Source organism: Labrus bergylta, chromosome 5 (assembly GCF_963930695.1).
Source record: "Labrus bergylta chromosome 5, fLabBer1.1, whole genome shotgun sequence".
Lineage (NCBI taxonomy): Eukaryota > Metazoa > Chordata > Actinopteri > Labriformes > Labridae > Labrus > Labrus bergylta.
The window spans coordinates 24520479-24536623 of record NC_089199.1 but is presented as its reverse complement, the minus strand read 5'-3'; the positions used below and the strand labels follow the sequence as shown (position 1 = coordinate 24536623).

The following is a 16145-nucleotide window of genomic DNA, read 5'->3' as shown; positions in this document are numbered from 1 at the left end:
TGATATTTTAGTGTCCATTGAACGCAACACTCGTGTTTGCAGCGTCTTTCTCCTGCCCCCGTGAAGCACTTTAAAGTTCAACGTGTCTCGAAGGCACTGTACGAATGAACTCGTCTTGCCAAACTTACAGCGAGAGGCCGCTGGCTCGAGATGAATGTCAGCAGAATAAAAAAGAGAGACTGAATGTTTGGCCTGGTATCTATACTACTTTATAAACATCGCCGGTGTTTATAGCTGAGTGTTCCTGCAGGCCGCGGTTACCACGGGAAACGTGTGTGTGTGTGTGTGTGTGTGTTTGAGCAGACGTGGGGTGGTCTCCTGACATTTAAACACTCCGCCAGCAGCATTTCAAAACAAAAAATAGATCTTATGAACTTTGTTTAGTGTGTGTGTGTGTGTGTGTGTGTGTGTGTGTGTGTGTGTGTGTGTGTGTGTTCCAATCAGTTTGTGTGTGTGTGTGTCTGTCCCAGTCAGTGTGTGTGTGTCCCAGTGAGTGTGTGTCTGTCCCAGTCAGTGTGTGTGTCCCAGTCAGTGTGTGTGGGTCCTAGTGAGTGTGTGTGCGTATGTGTGTGTGCGTGTGTGTGTCTGTCCTAGTAATTTTGTGTGCGTGTGTGTGTCCCAGTCAGTGTGTACTTCCCTGTGAGTGTGAGTGCGTGTGCGTGTGTGTGTGTTCATACCGCTGATGGTGAGCCCAAGCTCCACTCCTCTCTTCTTGGGCAGTTTGACATGAAACGTACCACTGCTAGGCACCACGGACTCTGCACAACAAAACACACAGAAACACACACACACACACACACACACAGAAACACACACACACACACACAGAAACACACAGAAACACACAAAGTCAAACAGTCTGAGAAACTTTTTAACAGCAACAAACAGGCTTAACATCTGTAATTAGCCGACATTCAGCCCTCGCTCTGATCTCCTCTGATTGGCTCGTCTGCCGGTCAAACATCGCCTCTGTTTGACCTGCGTGACTCAGAACACTAATAATACTAATTCCAGCGGTGAAACATCTCTGCTGCATTCAGGCACAAACACGGAGAGAGGAAAACAGACACTTCAGCTCCTCAGTTCAGATTCCTGTAAACATCCTGACGCTGAGAGAATGATTTTTTTTTTCTTCCTGGGCGAGAAAACATTGAGTTGAAGTGGAAAAAATCTGAATATGGGGATTTATAATTTGCATCCTTCCCTTTCTGAGAGTTAGAGTTCTTTGTGTTTTGATGTAATGCTGTTCCTCACAGCCACAGAAACCGGATCACATCGACTCCATGAGCTGCTGCCAAACCAACATCTGCGGCATCAGCCTCTGAGGTTAATGATCAAATATCCTTGTTCCCTCTCTGGAATTTATCTGTGAATAAACGCTTTAATCTAGTCATTTGATGGAGATATTAACTCATGAGATGATGCAACGTTAAGAAAGGAGACAAGCAAAAACAAAAAGAGTGACTTCAGAGAGATGAAATCAAATGAAATCAAAAACGATATCGAGGGCAATAAAACAAATCAAAGAAGGAGGCAGGAGACTATCCTCAAAACATCTCTCTCCTCTCTGCAGATATTACACTGGCTGGCTGTTATTTTTAGAGTTAATTTTAAAATGTTAATAATCACAAGTGTTTCAGAAACACTGACATTATTTTTTCTCTGCTCGAGTTAAGTGGTGAGTTGGAGTCCGTGTGCAGGAAGGAAAACTTCTCTCAGAAGAACGAAGCACCGAGCTAAACAACAAAACGCTTCTAGGGAGCCTGGTGCTGAAGACACCGGAGAGACCCGGAGACCCCAGACATGTGGGCTTGTGCACTTTTGGCTAACTAACTGTATCCAACGCTCTCCACAACACCATTAACCAAGAGGCACGGTGCTGCCTGTCTCTGGTCTCAGGCCAGCTACAATCACCTGTGTTCTGCATTGTTGTATTAGCATGCTAATGTTAGCGCTCTTCAGTTAGCTCGTAGCTTCACATTGCATGTAAACTGACACAGAATGAGCGTGATCTAAAAACTCTTACAAACATCCAAATAATCAGTGAGTATGTTCTTCTTCTTCTCTCTACTTCTTGACTAAAACAGCTTTTATACACAAGTCCATGCAAACACGGCTCTGACAACAACACAGCCAGCGGGACTCGAGCTTCTCACTCATTGTAGACAGTCATGACTCAGAGACACGTTTACACAGGACAGACTGGATTTATGATTTATTTATGTGGAACAAGTCGCACATTCTCCCTTTAATTCTCGCTGGCTGCTCTGTAGTCTTCAATGCTCCTACATTGCACTTTTTGTGTTTTATTTTACATTTTTAAATTCTATTTTTATTTTTTATAGTTTATATTTTACATTTTTAAATTCTATTTTTTATATTGTAATAGCTTCTTATTCTGTATTATTTAAGTTGTTGCTAGTTCTGCTTTATTTCCTTGTTAATTGTTTAGCACCAATACACCAAGTCAAATTCCTTGTATGTGTAAATGTACTTGGCAATAAACCCCGATTCTGATTCTGATTCTGAAACTAAAAAAAGATCTGACACACGGGGGCATCTTCAGGTGTCTGACACAAATCACAAGAAATAGGCGAGCTATTACAGAAGAGATAATCATATCAGAGATTTTAACAACTTTTTTTTAATGATACTGGAGATATAAATCAGAGAATCGTTAGCTTCACCAACCTGCTACATCGAATTCTATCTCCAGAGAGACCTTGTTGGTCAGCGCTGCGTCTCGGAGAAGCTGATTGGCCTCCTCCAGTGTCCCGTCCTCGGTGGGGATTCCATTGATCGACAGGAGGCGGTCCCCCACCTGCAGCAGGCCGCACCTACAGCAGGAGTAACCATGGCGATGTCAGAAATGTTGGAAAGGAGGGTTTCTAAGAACTACAACTCCCAAGTTCACAAGTTTCTAATCAATGCAAAATGCTATTTTTGCATTTAGGTATGGTTTTGGTCTTGACTCGGTCTCATCCTGCCTTGGTCTTGGTCTTGGTCTTGACTCGGTCTCTCTCCAGCTTGGTTCTGGTCTTGACTTGGCCCTGATCCCCAAATGTCTTGGTCTTGACTCGGTCTCTCCCTGCCTTGGTCTTGGTCTTGGTCTTGGTCTTGGTCTCTCTCCAGCTTGGTTCTGGTCTTGACTTGGCCCTGATCCCTAAATGTCTTGGTCTTGTCTCTGTCTCTCCCTGCCTTGGTCTTGGTCTTGGTCTTGGTCTTGGTCTTGGTCTTGTCTCTGTCTCTCTCTGTCTTGGTTCTGGTCTTGACTTGGCCCTGATCCCCAAATGTCTTGGTCTTGACTCGGTCTCTCCCTGCCTTGGTCTTGGTCTTGGTCTTGGTCTCTCTCCAGCTTGGTTCTGGTCTTGACTCAGTCTAGATCTTGGTCTTGTCTCTGTCTCTCTCTGTCTTGGTTCTGGTCTTGACTTGGCCCTGATCCCCAAATGTCTTGGTCTTGACTCGGTCTCTCCCTGCCTTGGTCTTGGTCTTGGTCTTGGTCTCTCTCCAGCTTGGTTCTGGTCTTGACTCAGTCTAGATCTTGGTCTTGTCTCTGTCTCTCTCTGTCTTGGTTCTGGTCTTGACTTGGCCCTGATCCCTAAATGTCTTGGTCTTGTCTCTGTCTCTCCCTGCCTTGGTCTTGGTCTTGGTCTTGGTCGCGTCTCGTTCTCGGAGCACTCTGGTCTCGGGTATGTCGTGGTCTTGATTAGTGTGGTCTTGACTACAACACTTACAGGTTAAAGGAGGATGTAGCTGCTCATGCTAACAGTTTTAAAGACGATTAGTTGTGGTTAAGTGTAATTGAGGGGTGGTGTGGCAGCGGAGTGTCGGGGTTTATTTGGATTCCGCCTGTCAAACAGGACGGAGGGTAATTATTGATTCATCCAGCGTGGGCGCAGGGAAGCTAGCTAATTAGTGTTGTTAGTGTGGGCGCTAATGGAGAAAGGAGTGTGGCCTCGGGGTGCCGAAACACACCCAGCACTTAGAGAGGCTGTTAATCCGACAGGAGCATAAATCAACACACACACACACACACACACACACACACACACACACACACACACACACACACACACATTGGGATACTTGACTCAGACACTAACACAATGCTGCAAAATATAAAAAACTTATGCAGAGAGACTCTTTCATGTTGTAAAGACAAATGCATGAATGAAAGTGAAATAATGACACAAACAAACAGGATTACAGAGAGACGCACAGCTGCATGTGTTTATATTTAAACCCCGCCTACACATGTACAGTAAATGTTAAATTATAATCATACACCCACACACACATCACACATCGCATAGAGCTGCTAATACACCGCCAACAGATCACACACACACACACACGCACACACACACACACACACACACACACACACACACACACACACACACAGTCAGAGCCTTCAAAGAACATCCCTGGAGGTAAACACAGCTTGGCTTGTCATTCCTTTTATCCTTATATCAGCGTTCATTTTGAAATTAACTCCAGGTTACTTCCTTAACTTCCAAACCCCGGTCTTATTGTGTCAGCTGGATCGTTGACACCCTGAGCGTGAGCATAGCGCCCCCTGTACTTTAAGCCCCGGGTGTCTTTGATTCTGCATTCTGCATATTTCTATGTTTATAGATATATACATTTGGCTAATAATTGTGTGATTCATGGAGGTGTGACTTTTCTTATGCTTGTTTTGTTTTATTAGACTGAGTCAGTCTACGTTAGGGGGCGATGAGCGTACACAAGGCTAAGGCCCCGTGTCCACCTAGTGTTTCTTTCTCAGCACTAGCATCTTTTATCAGTTGTGTTCAATGAGTAGAGAGCGTTCGCACCAGAAAGCGGCCGTCTGGATGAAAAGTGCAGCGCCCAGCGTCACAGTGTGTGTGTGTGTGTGTGTGTGTGTGTGTGTGTGTGTGTGTGTGTGTGTGTGTGTGTGTGTGTGTGTGTGTGTGCTCACCTCTCTGCAGAGCTGTCAGGCTCTATGAACCTGATCAGCGGGGGTGCTGACAGCGTCTCTGTGGCAAATATTCCCCCCTGCAGCTGGACCCCGAAGCCGTTTAGCGGGTCGCCTGTTAGAACAACCTCACTGGTCTCTACATGAACCACCTGACCACCGGGACCCACCGAGCTGGACGCCAGAGACACTAAACACACAGGCATACAGAAGCAGGATTCATTTTTATCACTCTCTTCTCTTTAAAAAATAGAGAATCGTTGAGGCGTGCTTACAGGAACTTTTGTGTTCTTTCTTTCTCTGCCGCCGTTTGAGCAGCGAGTTCCGAGGACTCATGGGAACTGAAGGTCGGGGCAGGGTGCTGGAGCTCTGACTGCTGGGGCCCGACGTGGTCGTAGAGCCCGGGGAGAAACTGGCAGAAACCAAAGCTGCAGAACAGAGAGAGAGAGAGAGAGAGAGAGAGAGAGAGGAGAGAGAGAGAGAGAGAGAGAGAGAGAGCGAGAGAGAGAGACAGACAGAGAAACAGAGAGACAGACAGAGGGAGAGAGAGAAAAGTAAGATAACTCATGTCATGTCTCTCTCCCATTATTGGTGAGGTTGAGTTGAGGTATCTGCCAGGAGGGGGCACTATAATAACATTTAGTAACGACTTCTAACGTCCACATAATGAAGAGATAAGAAACGGCAGGAGATCTTGTTCTGGGTTTCCTCAAGGCTCATAATGAGAGTTTTCACTGGTCCAGCCCTGTATGCCCGTCTGACTGGCAACATGGCGCCTCCGGTCCAGCGGCATTTGCCCCCACAACCGGCATGCCGCTTGTCCAGAACCGCCATGTGCCACACTGACTGGCAACATGGCGCTTTTGGTCCTGCAGAATGAGGCTCTCTGACCGGCATGCAGCTTGTCCAGAAGCGCCAGACTTGCACATGGAGCTTTCGGTCCATCGGCATGTGCCACTCTGACTGGCATGCCGCGACGATGGCCGTGATCCAAGTGCACAAGTCGCTGTGTTCCCTAAGTGGCGTCCCACATGCTGCTCCTCTAGCTCGCCGTCACTCCTTTTTCCTTGTTGTGTTTTGCTCTTACACTTGCAGTAGTCGAGGCTGTTGATGGTGTTGTTGTTGGAGGCCGTCCATGACTTGTTGAGGGTGGAGCTTGTGTTGCAGAGGGTGGAGTTTGCAGTGTGACAGTAGTTGACGCAGGGGTCCCATGAGTGGGGGTGGTCCGACTTCTGAACCTTCACTGGAACACACACACAAATCATTTGGTTACATGAGGAGTGTTTGGATGTACATGTTTTCCTCGAAGCCTCAACATGTGCAGAAATGTCAGCACTAAGCACAAATTACAATATGACGTCAACTCACTGACTCACATTCAGACAATCAGCGTTAAAATCTGACACTTGGTGCCTTGTTTGTGTTTTTAAACTGTGTTAGAGAACACTGAGTAACACAGAACATGAGGCATGTAAATGTAAATCAATGCATCATCCTAATTTTTAGGATTTATTTTTGGGGCTTTTTGTGCCTTTATTGGAGATAGGAAAGTGGATAGAGTCGTAAATCAGGGAGAGAGAGAGAGCGGGGGAATGACATGCGGGAAAGGAGCCAAAGAGGTCAGATTAGAACCCGGGTTACCCGCCCAGAGGACTACAGTACAGCCTCCGCACACAGGAAGCACCCATTAACCACCAACGCCCGGAGAACAAGAACCTATGAGTTTTAAAATATTTTCAGGATACCATGCTTTAAACTGGGGCAATCCTGCAATCCTTGGGGGGCAGGAGCTCAGTCTGTAGAGACTTGGATCTGTTCTAGTCCTGGTGCGGATGAAGTCTAGAAATTGGTAGCTGCAGAGGTGCCAGGTGACTTCTTGAGTACTGCTGAGGTGGCTTGTGCTCAGCACCTAACTAGCTCAAGCGCTCTGTCATGTGCAGCCCCCAATTCACACCTCTCCTTTAGTGCATGTCCATAAGACCCTGTTTGTGCATGTGTGAGTATTTCAGCCTATTTGTGTAACATGTAGTCATTTTTAATAAAGGATATATTCAAACAGATCCAAAGTGACCTTCCCTATGCTTCCTGTAGGATCTCTGAGGAAAGGGGATGACACCTGATGCGTGACACAAACTCTTGCAGGCGCTGCGTCAGTGAAAAGAACAACAACAGTTCATCTCAAAGCCTGGAACAACATGAAGAAAATGTTAACATGCACTTTCCAGAATGCATCTCTTAATCCTTATGATGATCCATTTGATGCTTTCTAAATCCAGAGGTCAATTAACAAGATCAAAAACTACGAAAAGATGCCCGCCATCTGTTCAGATGTCTCTGTTCATCAGAAGACGGGGAGAACCTCTTCAGGGGAAACTCCCACTGCGAGCATCGTCTTTACAATCAAGGTTAAAACCTGACAACCTACAGCAGCCTGATAATGTGTAATCCCTCCTCACACACACACACACACACACACACACACACACACACACACACACACACACACACACACACACACACACACACACACACACACACACACACACACACACACACACACACACACACATCTATCTGAGCTCTGATGTCGATCCTAAGCCGGCCCCGTGCTGCCACCTCCATCCTGCCACCTCCATCCTGCAGAGTCTTTTGTTTTCTCCACATGTGAGGCATATTATCTGGAGCGCTCTGCTGGCAGGAGGTCTGAGGAGCACAAGTGTCGGGCGGCCTCGGGGTGATACCAGACGAATGTGCAAACGTGTTCTCCTCTAATCCTCCCCGAGTAAAAAATTAAGTTGTTGCGGCCGCAGAAGAAAAGCTGCAGAGGCAGATCTGCTGCAGACACACACACACACACACACACACACACACACACACACACACACACACACACACACACACACACACACACACACACACACACACACACACACACACACACACACACACCTCTGCACAATCTTTAATAAGATGCTTTATTAATTCAGCAGCTACCTCCAACGTCTCCTGTTAGGCATCAGAATAGAGTCTAAACTTGTAACCTGTTTGTTTAGTGGAAGAAATACATCACATTTAAATCAATAAAATAACTTCTACATATTTCGTTTGAAACTTTTGTAGCAACACGCTTACTCAGCATTTTCCCTTTCCTGTCATCACATAATTTGTCCCATCTGACTTTCAGACCTTGTCCACACGTCGGCGGGTATTTTTGAATACGTCACACCTTTCATTCACAAACAGCGTTTCAGGTCTCTGTAAACTCTCCTTTAGTAAAACTCCTTCCAGGGTGAATGTTAAACTTATTACTGAATGTAAGTGCAAAGCCATGTTAAATAGCCCACACAGTGACGTCATTATTAGAGCATGTGTGCCTGCGTGCACCGTGAAGAGATAATGTGAGCATGTGCAGAATAAACGGTCAGAGAGAGTTCCCAGACCAAAGAGATGATGGCGGACATGTTTTTCTTCTGTGAATATTAGCCACTAGATGGTGTTAGCTAACCACTTTGGATGACTGTAAGGACGTGATAGACTGCTGCAGAAATGTCTAACGTAACAGCGAAGATGTTCAGAAACTGTTTAAGGTGTTTCTGTGTAGACGGGGAAAACGCTGTGCATCCGTGTGATGTCATCGTGCGACGCTGTCTCTTTAAGTTTACATGAGATTAGTGCGATGGCCGACGTCACCAAACTAGCGCTGGTGCTAACAATGCTAACTGGACTTTTTTACATGCTCACATATACGCACACACAGTTACTCTCCCACTATGTTGACGAGCAGAGACGACCTGATTGGATGACGGAGGTCACTGCTGCTTCATACAACACTCCCACCACACAAACCCCGCCCACAACGCCAGAGGATTTGGAAGCGACCCGGTTGGACTTCAGGGTGGTGGGACAACTTTAAAAATGAAATGGTCACTGCAGAGGAATATTGAAAAAAAGTTGCAGTCAGCGCAGCAGACCTCGCTGGACCACATTAGAAGTCGCTGGTAATGTGAAAATAATTTGTAATAAAACGATTTGTTTCTTAAAGTCCGTCGATTACGTTCCCAGCACTGCATCAGTGTAAAAATCTATTTTCAAGCCACATAGGAGAGGGGGATGATTTTGATTAAATCTGGAATAGTCATCACACCGGCCACCACATTCATAATTATTGAGTTTTTCTGAGGCTGAAGAAACATCATTTCATTTGAGGTCTGGTATAAATCATCCTGCCAGGATCACAGACTGCTGGTGTGTTTCACGAGCTGGGACTGAGAACGTGCTGCAAAAGTTACAACAAGACGGGATAAAAGAGAAAGGTAGGAGAGGAAGAAAGAAGGGAGGACAAGATTGAAAACAAGAGAAAAACAGAGGAGGCAAGAGGAAGGAGATGAAAGTGATAGGGAGGAGAGGAGGAGAGGAAGTTAGGAGAGTAGAGGAGGAGAGGAAGTTAGGGGAGGAGATGAGGTGAGAAAGGAGGATAGGAAAACATGAAAACAACAGAGGAGGCAAGAGGAAGGAGATGAAAGGGATAGGGAGGAAGGGAGGAGAGGAAGTTAGGGGAGGAGATGAGGAGAGGAAGTTAGGAGAGGAGAGGAGGAGATGTCAGGCTGACAGCACACAAGAGAGAGAGAGAGGTGAACAGAAGAGGCAAGAGGAAGGAGATGAAACAGATAGGGAGGAGAGGGGGAGAGGACGTTAGGAGAGTAGAGGAGGAGAGGAAGTTAAGGGAGGAGATGAGGAGATGAGGTGAGGAAGAAGGGCATGAAAACATGAAAAGAACAGAGGAGGCAAGAGGAAGGAGATGAAACAGATAGGGAGGAAATTAGGAGAGGAAATTAGGAGAGGAGAGGAGGAGATGAGGTGAGGAAGAAGGGCATGGAAACATGAAAAGAACAGAGGAGGCAAGAGGAAGGAGATGAAAGGGATAGGGAGGAAGGGAGAAGAGGAAGTCAGGAGAGGAAAGGAGGAGAGGAAGTTAGGAGAGGAAGTTGGGAGAGGAGATGAGGTAAGAAAGGAGGGCACAAAAACAAGAGAAGAACAGAGGAGGCAAGAGGAAGGAGATGAAACGGATAGGGAGGAAAGGAGGAGAGGAAGTTAGGAGAGGAAAGGAAGAGAGGAAGTTAGGAGAGGAGAGGAGAGGAAGAGAGGAAGTTAGGAGATGAGAGGAGAGGAGGAGAGGAGAGGAAGTTAGGGGATGAGGTGATGTGAGGAAGGAGGGCACGAAAACATGAAAAGAACAGAGGAGGCAAGAGGAAGGAGATGAAACGGAGAGGGAGGAAAGGAGGAGAGGAAATTAGGAGAGGAGAGGAGGAGATGACGTGAGGAAGAAGGGCACAAAAACATGAAAAGAACAGAGGAGGCAAGAGGAAGGAGAAGAAAGGGATAGGGAGGAGAGGAGGAGAGGAAATTGAGAGAGGAAAGGAGGAGAGGAAGTTTGGAGAGGAGACGAGGAGAGGAAGTTAGAAGATGAGAGGAGGAGATGAGGTGAGAAAGGAGGGCACAAAAACAAGAGAAGAACAGAGGAGGCAAGAGGAAGGAGATGAAACGGAAAGGGAGGAGAGGAGGAGAGGAGGAGAGGAAGTTAGGAGAGGAGGAGGTGTCAGGCTAACAGCGCACGAGAGAGAGAGAGAGAGAGAGAGAGAGAGAGAGAGAGAGAGAGAGAGAGAGAGAGAGAGAGAGAGAGAGAGAGAGAGAGAGAGAGAGGTGTAATGACTTTAATTAAATACCATCCTGCCTTCACACTCACTGTCACTCAGCTCTCATTGATCCACCGCTTCTCTTTTCAACTCCCTCTCTCTCTCTCTCTCTCTCTCTTTTCCCGCCGTTATCACGCTGAGATGAAGCTCCCGCCCCGCACACACTCAACACAAAGTAGAGCTGAGTCTATTTCAGTCAGCCTTTATTTTCTGTCTATCATCTTCACTCTTTAATCCTGTCAATTTAAACCTCTCTCGACTCACGACTCCATAATCAGGTCAGGGAGAGAAAGCACCATTAAGAAAAACAGATTTTTCCAACAGCTAGGAAAAAGCGTGTTTCATGCTTCCTACAATCCTGCAGCTTTGCACATTTTACACGTGTGTGTGTGTGTGTGTGTGTGTGTGTGTGTGTGTGTGTGTGTGTGTGTGTGTGTGTGTGTGAACATGCATACATGTGTGTGTGTATACACTTGTCATCATTAACCCCTCTGCTGTGAGGCGTTAACCTGGATGATGAAGGCAGCTGCAGGAATCAACGTTTCCCGTAAATCCACTGGAGCTAATTCTCCATCACTCACAAACGGGTGAAGAAACACTCCTTCAGATAATTAAGCAGGAAGTTGCTGTCGTGGCTAAAATATGGAGTCTTTGTCTTCTTCTGGTCTGCTAACCGTGCAGCTAAAAGAAAAAAACGTCTCAATATCATCTTATTCCCCTGCTGAGGATGATGTGATGACATGTTCCTTTAGAGTTAAACCTTAAAGGCAGGGTTGGTAATTTTCTAAAACTAGCATGATTTTGAAAGTAGCATTCCCTCAGTGCTCCGTCTGCACCCCCTCCCCTCTATGTTCCCCCTAAAGCCACGCCCCCTCACTTACATGAACGAGCGCCGTCTCTCCAGAAGTGGACCTCAGCTCATCTCTTGCATTGTGTAGAAACTACGTTGTCTCATGTCTCATTCAGCAGTAAGTAAGCTCACAGTATAAACTCCCACCACCCCTTTTTGAGTGTGGGCTAGAGCACACGAGAGGTAGAGAGTGGACCTAAAGACAATTTCAACCAGAATCTGAAAAAGTGACTCCATCCATCCATCCATCCATCCATTCTCTTCCTCTTATCCGAGGTCGGGCACAGTAAGGCAGTAAGTCGCCCCAGACGTCCCTCTCCCCAGCAACCTTTTCAAGCTCCTCCTCCTGGGAGATTCTGAGGCGCTCCCAAGTTAGTCAGGATTTATAATCCCTCTCGCGAACTCTGGGTCTACCCCCGGGGTCTCCTCCCACAGGAAGTCAAGAATCACAGAATTCAAACAAATCAAAAAGCTATTGTTTAAACAGGTTGGATGTGGTTTTAAGTGACCTTATGATCTAATTTCTACTTCCTGTTCACATCCAAAAGACAAGATGTGTAACTTTTCTCACATTAGCAGAAGTCGACTCATATTTTCAGACACATGGCAGCTGGTGCACCCACCTGTGTCGTGCTGCTTCCCAGCTAGCCGTGTCTGATGGGAGGGGAGCATTTCTAACTTCACCAGCTCTGTTGTGCTCGCCAGAAGCTGCGTCGCCTCCAGGACCGTGCAGTGCTCTGTCGACGTTCCGTCTATGGACAGCAGGTGATCCCCGGCATGCAGCGCTCCACATCTGGTAAAAAAAACAACAACAAAAAAAAACAGAGACAGGAAGAATCAGAGAAGGATCTGAACACTGTAGAACAGAGGAGGAATAAATACGTTGGAAAATCACATGCAGGTAACACACGGTCGGATGAGGATTCTGCAGAGCCGGTCACCCAGGTGCGTCTGGATTTCAAACTGTGGTTTAAATATTAAAAAAGAAAAAAGGAATCCGTAACCATGTGGGGATGAATCCTGACTAAGCTCAGAGCTTCACATCCACCCTGTCCGCAAACTCTGAGGTTATTTCAGAGCTGGATTCAGAACTGACACAGAGTTCAAGTGCTTCATGTATATTTTAGAGCCAGACTGAGGCTCCGGGCAGAATCCTGTCTCCTGCCGTCTGTGTTAAGTTTCAGAGCTGGACACGGGTAATGTGTGTGTGAGTCTTATGAAAGAGGAGCAAGCGAGAGAGAGAGAGAGAGAGAGAGAGAGAGAGAGAGAATTTTTGATTTTTAAACAGACCTTTATTTATCAGTCTGCTCACTGTTCAACAATAATATACATTCCTAAAATTCACAAATTACATTCACAAAATAAACACATTTTACATCAGCACATGTCCATAAACTAACTGATCATGCTCCACCACCTGCTCTAGAGCTTTTACACAGGAGAGAGGACGGAGGGTCAATACAGGCCAGTCTGTGCCACAGGGCAGAGGAAACAAGATTATTGGACATAAGTACCCGACTTTTAAAAGACATCTTTGGCAACAGCCACCTCCATTTTTTAAGACGTCCTTTTACTTTCTCTAACACACCCTCCCAGTTTTTATTCACAAACATTTGATTCCCCAAAAACACTCCCAAATATTTATGACCTCCTGATTTCCAAACGAGGCCTCCAGGCAGACTGAGCCGACCCCTCAGCCTCTCTCCCACCATCACTGCTTCACTTTTCAGCAAGTTCACTTTGGCAGAAGGTATTGACCAAAACAAATTCACAGTCTCTTTTAAAACATTGATATCTTTCTGCTGGTTGACAAACACAATCATATCATCAGCATACGCTGACAATTTAAAACGGACATCAGAGCCAGGAAAACAAACACCAGAGAGACCTGACATCAGTCTGTGAAGCAGGGGTTCAATGGCTAAGGAATATAACATTCCAGATAAAGAACAGCCCTGCTTCATCCTCCTCTGTACACTAAAAGGAGCACTCAGGCCTCCATTGATCTTTAGTACACTCGGAATGTCACGGTACAAAACCTGGATCTTAGCTAAGAAACATGGGTTGAACCCAAAGGCGGTTAGAGTCCACCATAGATACTGGTGTTCAACCCGATCAAAAGCCTTTTGCTGGTCTAGTGAAATCAGACCAGTTTCTACAGCCAATGAACCAGAGACTTCCAAAACTTCCGCCCAATCACCTGCCTTAGTCCAGATGCCAGGACCTTGGACAGGATTTTGTAGTCTGTACAAAGTAATGACACTGGTCTCCAGTTTTTTAAATCCTGAAGGTCGCCTTTCTTTGGCAGCAGTGTGATGACTGCTCTCCTGTAGCTCAGAGGCAGACGACCCCTCTCCAAACTGTCTTTAAGAACCTCCAGGAGATCCTCTCCCAGCACACACCAAAACACTTTATAAAAGTCAACAGGAAGTCCATCAATACCTGGAGCTTTTCCATTCTGCAGACTCATGACAGCACAGTAGAGTTCAGACAGACTGCATGTTTTCTGATCCCAGCAGAATCTGAGATTGATTGTCCACTGCTGGATCGTACAGAGAAAAGATAGATCTTCTTTTGTCCGCTTTTCCTTTCCAGACCAAAAAATTGTCCCTGGTGACATTACGAGTGTACTGTTGACACAACTGTTTAATCTGACTTTTTCAAAAGTCCCACCACTGCTGAATGGTTTTAAAATCAGACTTTAGCTGTCTGTGAGTGTCCCAAAAGTACTCCAGTGCAGACTTAAAAGCTTTATCATGCAGCAATGTGGTGTTAAAATGCCAATACGCACTTTGAAGTCTGACATTCTTAATAAAAAGAGAACAATAAACGAGACAGTGATCAGTGAAGCCTACAGGAACAATAAGACACTCAACATTCATGTTGTGTTTAAAACAATAAAAGCCATCCAACCTGGCCAGAGATAATTTAGCACTCTAATTTTCAATAAGCAGTCTTCAATGACCTCCTGTACTTCACACGAAGCAGGCAGAAAACCTCCAGAAAAAATAAAGCCAACTCCTCCCCTACAGGTGAACTTATGGCTGAGGATCACCTCGCCAGGCCACTCCTTCCTCCACTGACTCTCGTTCTCAGAGTCACTGTGTGACTCTTGAAACATTAAAATATCTAACTTTCTGAACTCCATCAGTTGAAATAGTGCAGCTCTTCATCATCTCTCGCTCCATTTAAATTTAAGGTGCCAATTTTAAATTCACACATTGAGAGATAGGAGTTTAAAAAAGAAACAAGATAAATACACAACAAGAGGAAAGAGATGAGACACAGTCTAAACATCATCATCGCTGATTTGTGCTTTCACTTTCAAGATCAGTTTTCTGAGACGATAAATCTCTTGATCGGTGAGGCCTTGGTCACCAAAAGCACGGGAGAGCTCTGAGTTAAAGGTCGAGCTGAACTTAAAAAACGCTTCAGGTCTGGAAAGAATTCCTCTAAGTCCACCAGCCTGAGGCCCTTGATGTCCTGTAGAAATGTTTAATCTGGGCTAAGGTGTAAGTGATGCTCCGCGGACCATGGGTCAATCCATGGCCGTGTTCATGGATGCCATCATCAGCTCGTACCTTCAGATAGTGAAATGTAACAAACACATGATGTGTGTGTGTGTGTGTGTGTGTGTGTGAATGTGTGTACCTGTCCACCACGCTGCCAGGTTTAACTCGGTCGATGACGATGACCTGCTTGTTTCGATGATTGGCTGAGGTCAGCGTGATTCCCAGCGTAGCTCCCGGCGACTTGGCGATCTCCACTAATAGTGGGCCGGAGGCGTTCGTCACCGTGTCTGATCGGGGAAAAGATGGATTTTATTTTTTATCACTTGCTCCCTTGTGATCGCAAACACGACAGTGAGAAGACTGGCAGATGAGCTCGAGGCTAAAAATGGCCTCAAAGGAGAAAACCACCAGATACAGTATGCAGACCAGGGGATTCTTGCATTGCATTATGGGTAAGTGAAGGCAGCGCTCAGCCTGAGGCGGCGGCTGCCAAAACATCAACAAAACACACAACGGAGTCTTGATTTCAGAAACTTCATCCTCAAGCTTTAACTCATGTCTGAGTCAAGTATCCCAATGTGTGTGTGTGTGTGTGTGTGTGTGTGTGTGTGGTCCCTCACCCATGATGGTGACGTCGTACTCTATCTGGAACAGAGCTTCCTGTCCGCACTGGGCCAACACGCTGAGGGCGTCGCTGTGGTTGGCGTTGTGCAGCGGTACGCCGTCCACACTGAGGAGACGGTCACCGGGACGCAGCGTGCTTTCTCTGAACACACACACACACACACACACACACACACACACACACACACACACACACACACACAGACACACACACACACACACACACACACACACACACACACACACACACACACACACACACACACACACACACACACACACAGACAAAATGACAACATCAGATGTGAAAACTCTGGAAATTTTATATGGGTGCTCATATTTGTAGATATCTGCAGGGTGGTGCAGTGGTTAGCTCTGTCCCCTCACAGCGAGGAGGTTCCTGGTTTGAATCCCCGTCTGACAGGAGTCTCTCTGTGTGGAGTTTGCATGTTCTCCCCGTGCATGTGGGTTCTCTCCGGGTACTCCGGCTTCCTCCCACAGTCCAA

The 16145-nt window shown here is 46.2% G+C and overlaps 1 protein-coding gene across 9 annotated transcripts in view; it reads right to left on the bottom strand.

Annotated features, from left to right (window-relative positions):
- grip2b (glutamate receptor interacting protein 2b) overlaps positions 1-16145 on the bottom strand; it is a 158341-nt gene that overhangs the window by 17946 nt on the left and 124250 nt on the right. For all 9 annotated transcript variants that reach the window (XM_065955250.1, XM_065955251.1, XM_065955252.1 and 6 more), the window contains exons 7-14: positions 15636-15781; positions 15155-15302; positions 12127-12296; positions 6048-6203; positions 5236-5388; positions 4964-5150; positions 2692-2837; positions 678-758 (exon numbers count right to left, since the gene is read on the bottom strand). In XM_065955250.1, the coding sequence (XP_065811322.1) occupies positions 678-758; positions 2692-2837; positions 4964-5150; positions 5236-5388; positions 6048-6203; positions 12127-12296; positions 15155-15302; positions 15636-15781 (1187 nt within the window). The remainder of the gene's footprint in view (positions 1-677; positions 759-2691; positions 2838-4963; positions 5151-5235; positions 5389-6047; positions 6204-12126; positions 12297-15154; positions 15303-15635; positions 15782-16145) is intronic.